Here is a 12,510-nt window from a genome sequence, read left to right as displayed (position 1 = left end):
AAATCTTTCATTCCTTTAGAGACAGCATGAAAAGTCAGCTGAGTACAAAACATAGAGAGGAAAACAAGAAGAAAAGGGACAAGAAGAGAGGGACAAAACGTAGAACTGGTAATGGATGTCTATTCTATTAACATTTCTCTATCTGTAGAATGGGGCTGTTTTATGTGTTGTCTTCTCCATTCAGAGGGGCCCTGCCTGTCTTTGCCTAGGGCCCTTAATTACCCTAAATCCGCCCCTGCTCTAGATGTTGTCTTGTTTTTGTTTAACCTCTTTTTTAGAAGGTGTGTCTCCCTGCTAGATGTTACTGATTGATCTTGCCTTGGTTTAGTTTAAAGAGTTTCAACTGCAGATTAATTCAAACCTTCTTTTTTTTTACATGAACTTAATATGTTTTGAGAATAAAAATGAATATCAGACAGACACCAATGATACATCATTCTTTAAAAAGGTGTCTTATTTTCTGTTAGTGTAGAGAGTTAGGTTAAAGTGTTGTCTTTTTTTGCTTGTCATCCTGAAATCACTGCTTCTTTTCTTTGGTTTAAGGTCACAGACTTTGTAAACAAATCTCACATTAATTTGAAAAACAGTAATTTTGAAATTTTTGATTAGGGGGCTAACCAGTGATATTTTTAATTATATTTAGTATTCCAACATTCCTTAATTGGGATATGTGTGGAAAAGGATTGAATAAAGGTCTCAACAATCTCCCTGATACCAGGACTGGGGGGGTCATTTTTATAGCAGTTGTAGGGAAACTGGTGAAGTTGAAGGGGAGAAGGATTTCAGCCAAACAGAAGGGAATCATTTGAAGAAACCCTGAAGATAAAACTGACCTTACACTGAGTCGATTTGTAGCATTTGAGCAGGACAACTCTAAGCAAAAGGTATTTGAGAATTTTTAATAATGAGATTTAGATAAACAGTATGCATATCCATTTGTTAGTCCAAATAATAATAGTCAAAGTCTACACTTGAATCCAGGGAAGAATTTGTGGCACAAACATTTAGATATCCTGAAAAAAAATGTTCTATCCAGTCCAGCTGAACTCAAGAAATTTTGCAGTCTTATGATTTGTAAACAGTTAAGTGTCAAGGTTTTGGTTCTGTTAAGTTTTACTTTGCTCCACGTTTCTAGTTTTATCTATTTTGTTGTGTTTTTTGGATATATTTGAGTTCTAAGGTTTTTATTTGGTGCCTTCTGTTGCCCTCTTGTGCAAATCAAGTGAGCACAGTAGCGTCTGAATCACAGTGGTGGGCTACGTTAAATAACAGAGTAGGTAAGCGAATGCCAAGATGCAAAGAGTTCTCCAACTTTCTGCAAAGTCAATAGCAACAGATCTCTAAACCCGTGGTTGGACTTAGGGTAGTTAAAGAACAATTTGTAGAGGTTCATTGAGTTGCTCTCCATAAGCAGTTTCATTGAGGCCCTATATACTGAGTGTAATGCAAAGTGTTGGATCCTGTGTCATAAAGCACCACTGCTTGACTCTAAATCAGAGGAGGCTAACACTGCCTCCATTAAGGGGGATCTGAGCTGTGCAGAGGAATGGTAATTGGTAAGGAGGGAAATATGGTGTAGGGATTCAAGGTTCAAATTGTTTACAAATGTTCATAGTTTTTTTATTTTCACTTAGTTTTGTATTCTGATTTTGTTTTTGTTTTATCATTCTATCTTAGTTTCAATTCATTTTAGAGTTTGTTAGCTAGTCAAAATGCTTAGTTTCACTTTAGTTTTTATTAGTTTCAGTCATAGTTTTAGTCTTTTATGTAATATGAGTTTCTTACAGGGAAAGACTAAGAAAAAAACATGAATAAGGACCAGATAAGGACAGACCCTTGCAGTGACTCAGATTAACTGACTGATGTTCCAGCATTATGCGTACCAAGGCACAAAGAAGGGTCCATAAAGACATGACGAGTTTAGATTTTGTGTAAATGTTAAGTTATAGCCAGACCTCAACTTCATAAAGTGTGGATGAAGTTTTTTCCATCATCAGCCTTTGAGCTCACAGATGAAATTCTGATTGATTACCTGTGTGTGAGCGAGTGTGAATCTTTAGGTTCTCCAGACGCGAAAAGCTCTTGTTGCAGGTGGGACAATGGTGCGGTTTCTCGTTGGTATGGGTGCGAATGTGAATCAGCATTTTGTACCTACAGCACAAACAACATTAGGATACAACCATAAACTCTGCTTTATCGTCACAGAAGCTGATGTTAAGAGTTGCACCCTAATAAATCCTGGAAACATGGAAATAATACATTATAATGTTCTTTCTGTGGAGTTTTACTTTTAAACTCTTTAATGTGGATAGGTGTCTAACAGAAAATCCTGGTATAAATAACCTAGCTATTTTCAGTCTGGTCTGGTTTCACCATACCTGGCGTTAAAGCCTCTCCCGTTACGAGCACACCCCTCCCACTGGCAGCAGTAACCAGAATCCTTCTCAGGCTTAACATGATAGTCGTTAATGTGATCCACCAACTCCTGAAGTGAGTCGAAAAGCAGGTTACACTTGAGAGGAGAGAGAGAGACAAAGAGAACTAGAATCAGTACATTATGTTGAAGCATAGATATCTAACAGTAACGGATTTACCTTTAAATAAAAGTATTTTCATCCAAGAATTTCTCTAAGCTTGTTTTTTCCCTGCTTAGTTAGTCTCATTTAAGCTGACACCCACTGCGTGTATGTTTTTAATTATTTTAAATTATTAATGTTGTATTAAGTAAACACTGTAGGTGTAGCGACTTCGTTTTTTGTACTGTGAAGCGTCTCCAAGAAGCAACCATGAGCCCCACTTGCGTTTTCTTTCTTATTTATTTTGCAAAATGATAACGACGAAAGTCAACAGAAAAGTTTGACAAAACCTCCTCACCCGACTGCCTTTTGGGTACAGTCCTATCTTCTAAAATAACAAGTGACCACACCCCCTATGCAATCACTCCAGGTGTGGAAAGATCTGATCACCTGTGCCTCCAAAGAAATAAACAAAATATAAACCATTAACTCTGGCTCTTATAGTAAGCAAAGAAATAGGTGTTTCAACTATCCTGTGATGCTATGTTAACGACAGGGTATGTAGTGCTACAACACACCTTAAGCCTGTAGGAGTTACAGGTGAAGTATTAGGAATCTATTTAAGGCTACAGTTAAAACAATTTAGGTCTCTTTTATACCACACTTGAACATATTTTTAACATTCGATCAGCTGTTGATACATTAAGTACCTTGAGATCCACTTTTATTGAAAGACCACAAAGACTGGCTTTAACTACATATATTGTTAATTTGGCCCACTGCTTTTTATCTGAAGGTGCTATCACATCTCAGAGCAGGGTTAACAGATGAAGCTTGACAGGAATCTGCATGGACTTTAATGTTAGCAAATTACATTGTTAATGTTATTCTGGAGAGATATTTAGCAAGATGCCTTGGAAAGGAAAGGAAAGGAAAGGAAAGGAAGGAGAAGAAAAGAAAAAAAGAAAAAGAAAGCAATGGAGTCTAGTGATAGCAAGGATAGAATGGATCTGTGGGAGTAAAAGGTACACAAATTGAAATTTGAGGCTACATGCACCAAAGATAAAGAAGGAAAGTTTAATTCTTGTGGATAATATTTCAGAGCAACTGCCAGTGTGCAAAAGAGGCAATGAAGACGTGCAAGAAAGGTTTATAACAGGGGTGTCAAACTGGTTCCAGAAAGGGCCGTGTGGCTGGTGGTTTTCTTCCCAACCAAGCAATAGCTCACCAGACCCAAGTCATCTCATCAAGTCATCATGTTAAGATTGGACTCACTTGATGAGATGAATGGAGTCTGGTGTGCTATTGATTGGTTGGAAAGAAAACCTGCAGCCACACGGCCCTTTTTGGAACCAGTTTGACACCCCTGGTTTATAAGATGTCAATGAGTTCATCAGAGGGACAGATCATGTTTGATGTTTTTTCAAGATAAAGCGCGAGGGGCCAGACTGAAATGATCTAGACCAGGCATCCCCAAACCCGGTCCTCAAGGGCCCCTGTCCTGCAGGTTTTAGAGGTTTCTCTGCTTCAGCACAGCTGGTTATAGCGATTGCAGTAGACCAAAAGCCTGTTAATCAGCTTTCAATTAAAATCAGCTGTGCTGGAGCAAAGAAACCTCTAAAACCTGCAGGACAGGGGGCCTTGAGGACTGAGTTTGGGAATGCCTGATCTAGACATATACAGAGGAGGGATAGTGAGTGCATGGGTCGAGGGATGTGGAGACTTGGACTGCGAGGAAGAAGGCTGAGATAAAAATTTAAGGGGAGATTTATGGATAGAGTTAAAAAGGACAGGAAGGCAGATGGTGTCAGAGAGGAACATGCAGAAGACAGGGTTAGATGGAGATGAATCGCTGCAGCAACCTCGGAAAGGTATAAGTTAAAAAAAAGAAGTATGAATCACAAATCTGTTATACTAATTTTAAAATTCAAATTTTAGTTCCTGGGTAAACTTTTTCATCCTTGTGTAATAATACTTAATGCATTTTTATTCATCTTTTTCTTACATATTCATTTGGTGATATTGTTACTATGGTACACCCCACAAATAATTAGAGATTTTTGACTGAACTCTCTCTGCATTTTTCTTTTTTTTTAGTAGACTGACATCTGTTTTTATTATTATTAGTTCGTAACACCCTCTAGTGGACGGGATTAGAGTGCCAGCTAATTTCACAAACATAAATGACCAGTAATTGGATCAGAGGCCTCTTAGTCTTAATTGTAAATAAGAGTTAAACAACGATTTGCACTGCATTTTTAAAACACTATGAACAATTTGTCAAGCAGTATACCTTCTTCCACCGACAGATCAGCTGGCCATCCTGGGAGGGCTCCGGAGAAACAGGTTTATCTCTTTGCTGACTGATGAACACTGAAGACGGAGAGGGAAAGCTGTAGCCTCTTTGGAGGCTCCTCATGGAGAGATAAAATGGAAATCCAGGCTGAGAGGCTCTACCTTCAACACTGTGATGCCAAGATGCTTCCTAACAGACAAGAGAACAACAGAGAAAGGATTAAGAGTTCAATTAAAACTGTAAACAAGCATCTTCTTTTTGCGGAGAGAAACTCCGCAAACAGAAGAGACTTTCAGTGAGCCGACATGTTGCTCACTTAATTTAGTTTAATCACAGTAAGGCTCGGACTGGTAATCTGTAATACAGGGCATTTTCCCGGCATTTTCCGGCCCTCCTTAAATCAACACTTACTCTCCGGACGTGGCTCCTACCTGTGAGTAAACAACTCCAGGAGCTCAATGAGCAATACAATGTTAACTGCATAAATGATGCATGCAGGCCTTCCTTGTCATGCACATCCTTGTGACGGTTGGCATATGGTGTAATTTTCTATTTCTTCAAACTATAAAATCCATGTAACATACTAAATTATAATAAAACTAAAATGCTTTCTTTAAACAAAACTACAAGTTCCTCTTATATTTGACGAATTTATGTTCGAATATTGTGCAAAAATATATACCGTATCTATAAGTGGGCCAGTGTGGATGGAAAAATGCCAGGGCCTACAGTAAGGCATTTAATACCAGCAATTATTCCTGCTTTGGACTCAAACTTTTTTCATCTTGTAAATGTTACTTTTATAGTTTCTTTTAGTAATTTGAGAACCTGTTTACATCAAATTGCCTTTTTGGGTTTCCACTGACTTTGCAAGTGTCACTAATATTATTTCTGCAGCAAATTAAATATTTGTTTTCAAAGGTTAAACTTTTGGTTTGTTTAATTTTGACTCACATTAAAATGTTTGTTTTATTTATAAGATACATTTATTATGTCACAAAACAGTTTTGTCATTGGTCTTGTCTGGAGACTTATATGTGAGCATAAGAGGCTGCAGGAAATATGTACGGTAGCCTTGTTAGGAATCTGCAGCAGACTGGTTAGTTGTTGGTTGGTTGTTTACTTACTATAAAAGGTATTTTGTAATTACTGTGTTGAAATATTTGTACATTTGTTGTCTATGGTGTTCTAACAATGTATATGTTTAGAATGTAAAAAGTGTGAGTACTTAACCAAGGATCTCCGAAGTGGCAGGTGGCCACAAGGTAAAGCAACTTGATAAAATTTTAAAGGTTATGTATCCATTGCTGTATTTTGACGGTGTCAAATAAACAAAGCAAGGAGCCCGTCTGGAAGAAGCTGTGCCTGTGTTATCATTTCAAAGTAACAGACATCCCCAATTTTTTTCTGCTGTAATAATAATAATAATATTTCCATTCTATTGTAAGTTTCTAACAAAAATGTGCTCTTGTGCCATTTAAAATTCTTAATTTGTTTTTTAAAGGGGTTAATGTTTCTGTGTATTTACTGTATCTTAAAAAAAAATAAAAATTTATAAAAATCTCCATCCATCCTGGGTCACATTGCCTATTTCAGGTGTTATATGGGTGAGAGGTGAGGTAAACCATGGACAGGTCGCCAGTCTTTTGCAGGGAAACACAGAGACATACAATCACACACAAACAGACACACACTAGGACAATTTAGAGATGCAGATATAGCCATGTTTTTGGACAGCAGGAGGAAGGTGGAATACCCAGAGATAACCCACACATGCACAGGGAGAACATGTAAACTCTTGCAGAAATAACCCAGGCTGGGAATCAAACCAAGAACTTTTTTTGCTGCAAGGCAACAGTGCTACAAACTGCACCACCTTGCAGCCTTCTCTAATACCTGCCAGCACAAAATAATGAAAACCTCTGTTTGTGACTGCTTAGCTTTTGATATCTAAAAACAACGTAACCTTTATCTTTTCTCCAAAATGCTACACCTAAACAACAATGACAAGAATAAAAAAAATAATAAGATCCTCCTTTCCTTTTTGGTTACAAGTAAAAAAAATAACTATTTTGATTAGCAAAAAAGGCTTTTACCTTTAGTGGAGTCTGCTGCACCCCAGTGTTTGGTCTAATGTGTAACACTGCTAGGCAGAGCCTACATTTTTTTTGTGCAGTCGGTGAAATCAAATTTAGTTTTTAAACAGCTTAATAATTACCTCATTTAACTGAAGACATGCTAGTTGTGTAAAGTTTATAAACAAAAACTGAGGATTGGGATTCTCTTCACTGCATGAAGGATTCACACTTATCACTTAGGGACAAGAGAGAAGAAAAACACCCATATACATCTCTGAAAAAATGCAGCCCAGGGTGAAGACCAGGAATAACACCAGTTTAACACCCCTCTCTGCAGCTTCTCTACTGTTACCCACCCATTACTACATCCAAACAGTGTCCAAAATCAAATAAATTAGAAGTAAATCCTAAAGGAGTATATCAGGATATTGTTATCAATATTAATAGCTAGTATTATATATTATTACAACAGCAAACAATAACTGAGAAAAAAGTTAAAACAATTAAATGTGGTTTATTGAGCATATCTCTATTTCAAACGTTTATGAGTTAATGGCTTGATTTGTGGAAATAAGATTGATTTACATTGTCTAAAAGAAACCTCACTGCAACAAGAGGATTATGTTAGATATTTAATTTTTAATATGCCCAGAAATTCTGGGCAAGAATAAGTAGCAACAATATTTTAGTCTGATTTACTGACTAGTCCAAAGCTACTTAATAGTTAGTTAATTATTTTAAGCAAAAAAACCTTAGTTTCCCCCATCCAAACGGCTAATTAAAAAAAAACAGTCCATTATTCTTAATTTTTTGAAATTCTTTTTTAGACTTTTCATCAGGTTTTAAATACTGACAAGTTAATAACAGTTGGGCTTTTATTTATTTATTTTTTATATATTCATGTCAACAAGGCGATAGCTTGAATGCAGCCATTAATGCTTTGTTAGACTGAATTGGCTTTGTTCAAAATGTGCAGAGACCCACCCATTCTTATCTTCATACTTTGGACCTTGTGCTGACATATTTAATGTGAATAAACAACAGTATTTCCACACAATGCAGTCGTATCTGACTACTTTTGGTAGCCTTAAAACTGAATTTACCAGAGATCTCCTCCCCCACTAATACCTTTTAAATAGTGTAGTCCCTTTTCCCCCTTTATTACAGAACAACACTGCAGAGGGCAACCAGTTAATTTATTCCCCTTAAAAAAANTAAACTTTTTCATCCTTGTGTAATAATACTTAATGCATTTTTATTCATCTTTTTCTTACATATTCATTTGGTGATATTGTTACTATGGTACACCCCACAAATAATTAGAGATTTTTGACTGAACTCTCTCTGCATTTTTCTTTTTTTTTAGTAGACTGACATCTGTTTTTATTATTATTAGTTCGTAACACCCTCTAGTGGACGGGATTAGAGTGCCAGCTAATTTCACAAACATAAATGACCAGTAATTGGATCAGAGGCCTCTTAGTCTTAATTGTAAATAAGAGTTAAACAACGATTTGCACTGCATTTTTAAAACACTATGAACAATTTGTCAAGCAGTATACCTTCTTCCACCGACAGATCAGCTGGCCATCCTGGGAGGGCTCCGGAGAAACAGGTTTATCTCTTTGCTGACTGATGAACATTGAAGACGGAGAGGGAAAGCTGTAGCCTCTTTGGAGGCTCCTCATGGAGAGATAAAATGGAAATCCAGGCTGAGAGGCTCTACCTTCAACACTGTGATGCCAAGATGCTTCCTAACAGACAAGAGAACAACAGAGAAAGGATTAAGAGTTCAATTAAAACTGTAAACAAGCATCTTCTTTTTGCGGAGAGAAACTCCGCAAACAGAAGAGACTTTCAGTGAGCCGACATGTTGCTCACTTAATTTAGTTTAATCACAGTAAGGCTTGGACTGGTAATCTGTAATACAGGGCATTTTCCCGGCATTTTCCGGCCCTCCTTAAATCAACACTTACTCTCCGGACGTGGCTCCTACCTGTGAGTAAACAACTCCAGGAGCTCAATGAGCAATACAATGTTAACTGCATAAATGATGCATGCAGGCCTTCCTTGTCATGCACATCCTTGTGACGGTTGGCATATGGTGTAATTTTCTATTTCTTCAAACTATAAAATCCATGTAACATACTAAATTATAATAAAACTAAAATGCTTTCTTTAAACAAAACTACAAGTTCCTCTTATATTTGACGAATTTATGTTCGAATATTGTGCAAAAATATATACCGTATCTATAAGTGGGCCAGTGTGGATGGAAAAATGCCAGGGCCTACAGTAAGGCATTTAATACCAGCAATTATTCCTGCTTTGGACTCAAACTTTTTTCATCTTGTAAATGTTACTTTTATAGTTTCTTTTAGTAATTTGAGAACCTGTTTACATCAAATTGCCTTTTTGGGTTTCCACTGACTTTGCAAGTGTCACTAATATTATTTCTGCAGCAAATTAAATATTTGTTTTCAAAGGTTAAACTTTTGGTTTGTTTAATTTTGACTCACATTAAAATGTTTGTTTTATTTATAAGATACATTTATTATGTCACAAAACAGTTTTGTCATTGGTCTTGTCTGGAGACTTATATGTGAGCATAAGAGGCTGCAGGAAATATGTACTTCGCAGCAAGAACTGCACGGTAGCCTTGTTAGGAATCTGCAGCAGACTGGTTAGTTGTTGGTTGGTTGTTTACTTACTATAAAAGGTATTTTGTAATTACTGTGTTGAAATATTTGTACATTTGTTGTCTATGGTGTTCTAACAATGTATATGTTTAGAATGTAAAAAGTGTGAGTACTTAACCAAGGATCTCCGAAGTGGCAGGTGGCCACAAGGTAAAGCAACTTGATAAAATTTTAAAGGTTATGTATCCATTGCTGTATTTTGACGGTGTCAAATAAACAAAGCAAGGAGCCCGTCTGGAAGAAGCTGTGCCTGTGTTATCATTTCAAAGTAACAGACATCCCCAATTTTTTTCTGCTGTAATAATAATAATAATATTTCCATTCTATTGTAAGTTTCTAACAAAAATGTGCTCTTGTGCCATTTAAAATTCTTAATTTGTTTTTTAAAGGGGTTAATGTTTCTGTGTATTTACTGTATCTTAAAAAAAAATAAAAATTTATAAAAATCTCCATCCATCCTGGGTCACATTGCCTATTTCAGGTGTTATATGGGTGAGAGGTGAGGTAAACCATGGACAGGTCGCCAGTCTTTTGCAGGGAAACACAGAGACATACAATCACACACAAACAGACACACACTAGGACAATTTAGAGATGCAGATATAGCCATGTTTTTGGACAGCAGGAGGAAGGTGGAATACCCAGAGATAACCCACACATGCACAGGGAGAACATGTAAACTCTTGCAGAAATAACCCAGGCTGGGAATCAAACCAAGAACTTTTTTTGCTGCAAGGCAACAGTGCTACAAACTGCACCACCTTGCAGCCTTCTCTAATACCTGCCAGCACAAAATAATGAAAACCTCTGTTTGTGACTGCTTAGCTTTTGATATCTAAAAACAACGTAACCTTTATCTTTTCTCCAAAATGCTACACCTAAACAACAATGACAAGAATAAAAAAAATAATAAGATCCTCCTTTCCTTTTTGGTTACAAGTAAAAAAAATAACTATTTTGATTAGCAAAAAAGGCTTTTACCTTTAGTGGAGTCTGCTGCACCCCAGTGTTTGGTCTAATGTGTAACACTGCTAGGCAGAGCCTACATTTTTTTTGTGCAGTCGGTGAAATCAAATTTAGTTTTTAAACAGCTTAATAATTACCTCATTTAACTGAAGACATGCTAGTTGTGTAAAGTTTATAAACAAAAACTGAGGATTGGGATTCTCTTCACTGCATGAAGGATTCACACTTATCACTTAGGGACAAGAGAGAAGAAAAACACCCATATACATCTCTGAAAAAATGCAGCCCAGGGTGAAGACCAGGAATAACACCAGTTTAACACCCCTCTCTGCAGCTTCTCTACTGTTACCCACCCATTACTACATCCAAACAGTGTCCAAAATCAAATAAATTAGAAGTAAATCCTAAAGGAGTATATCAGGATATTGTTATCAATATTAATAGCTAGTATTATATATTATTACAACAGCAAACAATAACTGAGAAAAAAGTTAAAACAATTAAATGTGGTTTATTGAGCATATCTCTATTTCAAACGTTTATGAGTTAATGGCTTGATTTGTGGAAATAAGATTGATTTACATTGTCTAAAAGAAACCTCACTGCAACAAGAGGATTATGTTAGATATTTAATTTTTAATATGCCCAGAAATTCTGGGCAAGAATAAGTAGCAACAATATTTTAGTCTGATTTACTGACTAGTCCAAAGCTACTTAATAGTTAGTTAATTATTTTAAGCAAAAAAACCTTAGTTTCCCCCATCCAAACGGCTAATTAAAAAAAAACAGTCCATTATTCTTAATTTTTTGAAATTCTTTTTTAGACTTTTCATCAGGTTTTAAATACTGACAAGTTAATAACAGTTGGGCTTTTATTTATTTATTTTTTATATATTCATGTCAACAAGGCGATAGCTTGAATGCAGCCATTAATGCTTTGTTAGACTGAATTGGCTTTGTTCAAAATGTGCAGAGACCCACCCATTCTTATCTTCATACTTTGGACCTTGTGCTGACATATTTAATGTGAATAAACAACAGTATTTCCACACAATGCAGTCGTATCTGACTACTTTTGGTAGCCTTAAAACTGAATTTACCAGAGATCTCCTCCCCCACTAATACCTTTTAAATAGTGTAGTCCCTTTTCCCCCTTTATTACAGAACAACACTGCAGAGGGCAACCAGTTAATTTATTCCCCTTAAAAAAAATAGAATTTCGTTGATGGGATTACTTCCTCCTTGCACTGCTTTAGATGACATAACTCCTATGGAAAAACCGGTTCCCTGGTTTAACTTAAAGCTGGATTCTTTGAACCCTAATACTAGCAAATTTAGAAGGAAAACAGCACTCTACTAGACATCTATAGGTATCCTAATTAATCTGGAAGAAAGTTTTACTGTTGTATAAACAATCCTTCTTAAAACAAGAGCACAATACTTCTCTTCATTAATAGATGACAATAACAATACTCCTAGGTTTCTTTTTTAATACAGTTGCCAAACTCACCCAAAGCCATAGCTCTGCTGAACCGTCCATTCCCCCTGCTCTTAGCAATAATCATTTTATGGGATTCTTTATAAATAACATTGATTCTATTAATTTTTTTTATTATTGGCACCCCTCCAATATATATATATAGGCATATATACATTTTTTGGTTGGCTGTGGCAAATCGGCTACGTTTTTGTGATCTTTGTGTATAACGTCTCTTACCCGAGAAAGGAGATGTGGCTGAGGGCTGCTGCTGTGTTGTGACTCCAAAGGTGAGGGAGGGCAGGGGGAGGATGGGGAGGAGGGAGAAGGAGACAGGGACAAGGCACGTTGAGAAGATGGGGACAGGCTAAGGTCCATGGCTGGAGGAGTGAAGCAGGACCCGGGTCGCTCCTGAGAAGATTCGGAATCTAGATTGGAAAGTTTAGACTTCAGAAATATAATATGTTCACAACCAATA

At 36.6% G+C, this 12,510-nt stretch overlaps 1 protein-coding gene across 2 annotated transcripts in view; it reads right to left on the bottom strand.

Annotated features, from left to right (window-relative positions):
• Window positions 1-12,465, bottom strand: part of LOC107090079 (zinc finger protein GLIS2-like) — a 15,851-nt gene extending 3,386 nt beyond the window's left edge. Inside the window, exons 1-4 of one of the 2 annotated variants that reach the window (XM_015383252.1) lie at window positions 12,273-12,465; window positions 8,453-8,644; window positions 2,379-2,512; window positions 2,033-2,151 (exon numbers count right to left, since the gene is read on the bottom strand). In XM_015383252.1, coding sequence (XP_015238738.1) covers window positions 2,033-2,151; window positions 2,379-2,512; window positions 8,453-8,644; window positions 12,273-12,410 — 583 coding nt within the window. In that variant the 5' untranslated portion in view covers window positions 12,411-12,465. Of the gene's footprint in view, window positions 1-2,032; window positions 2,152-2,378; window positions 2,513-4,809; window positions 5,021-8,452; window positions 8,645-12,272 lie in introns of those variants that run through there. The other variant, XM_015383253.1, reaches the window with a different exon arrangement.
• Between the last annotated feature and the right edge of the window lie 45 nt (window positions 12,466-12,510).

This window comes from Cyprinodon variegatus, unplaced genomic scaffold (assembly GCF_000732505.1).
Source record: "Cyprinodon variegatus isolate N-32 unplaced genomic scaffold, C_variegatus-1.0 Scaffold278, whole genome shotgun sequence".
Lineage (NCBI taxonomy): Eukaryota > Metazoa > Chordata > Actinopteri > Cyprinodontiformes > Cyprinodontidae > Cyprinodon > Cyprinodon variegatus.
This window is presented reverse-complemented; position numbering and strand designations above follow the sequence as displayed.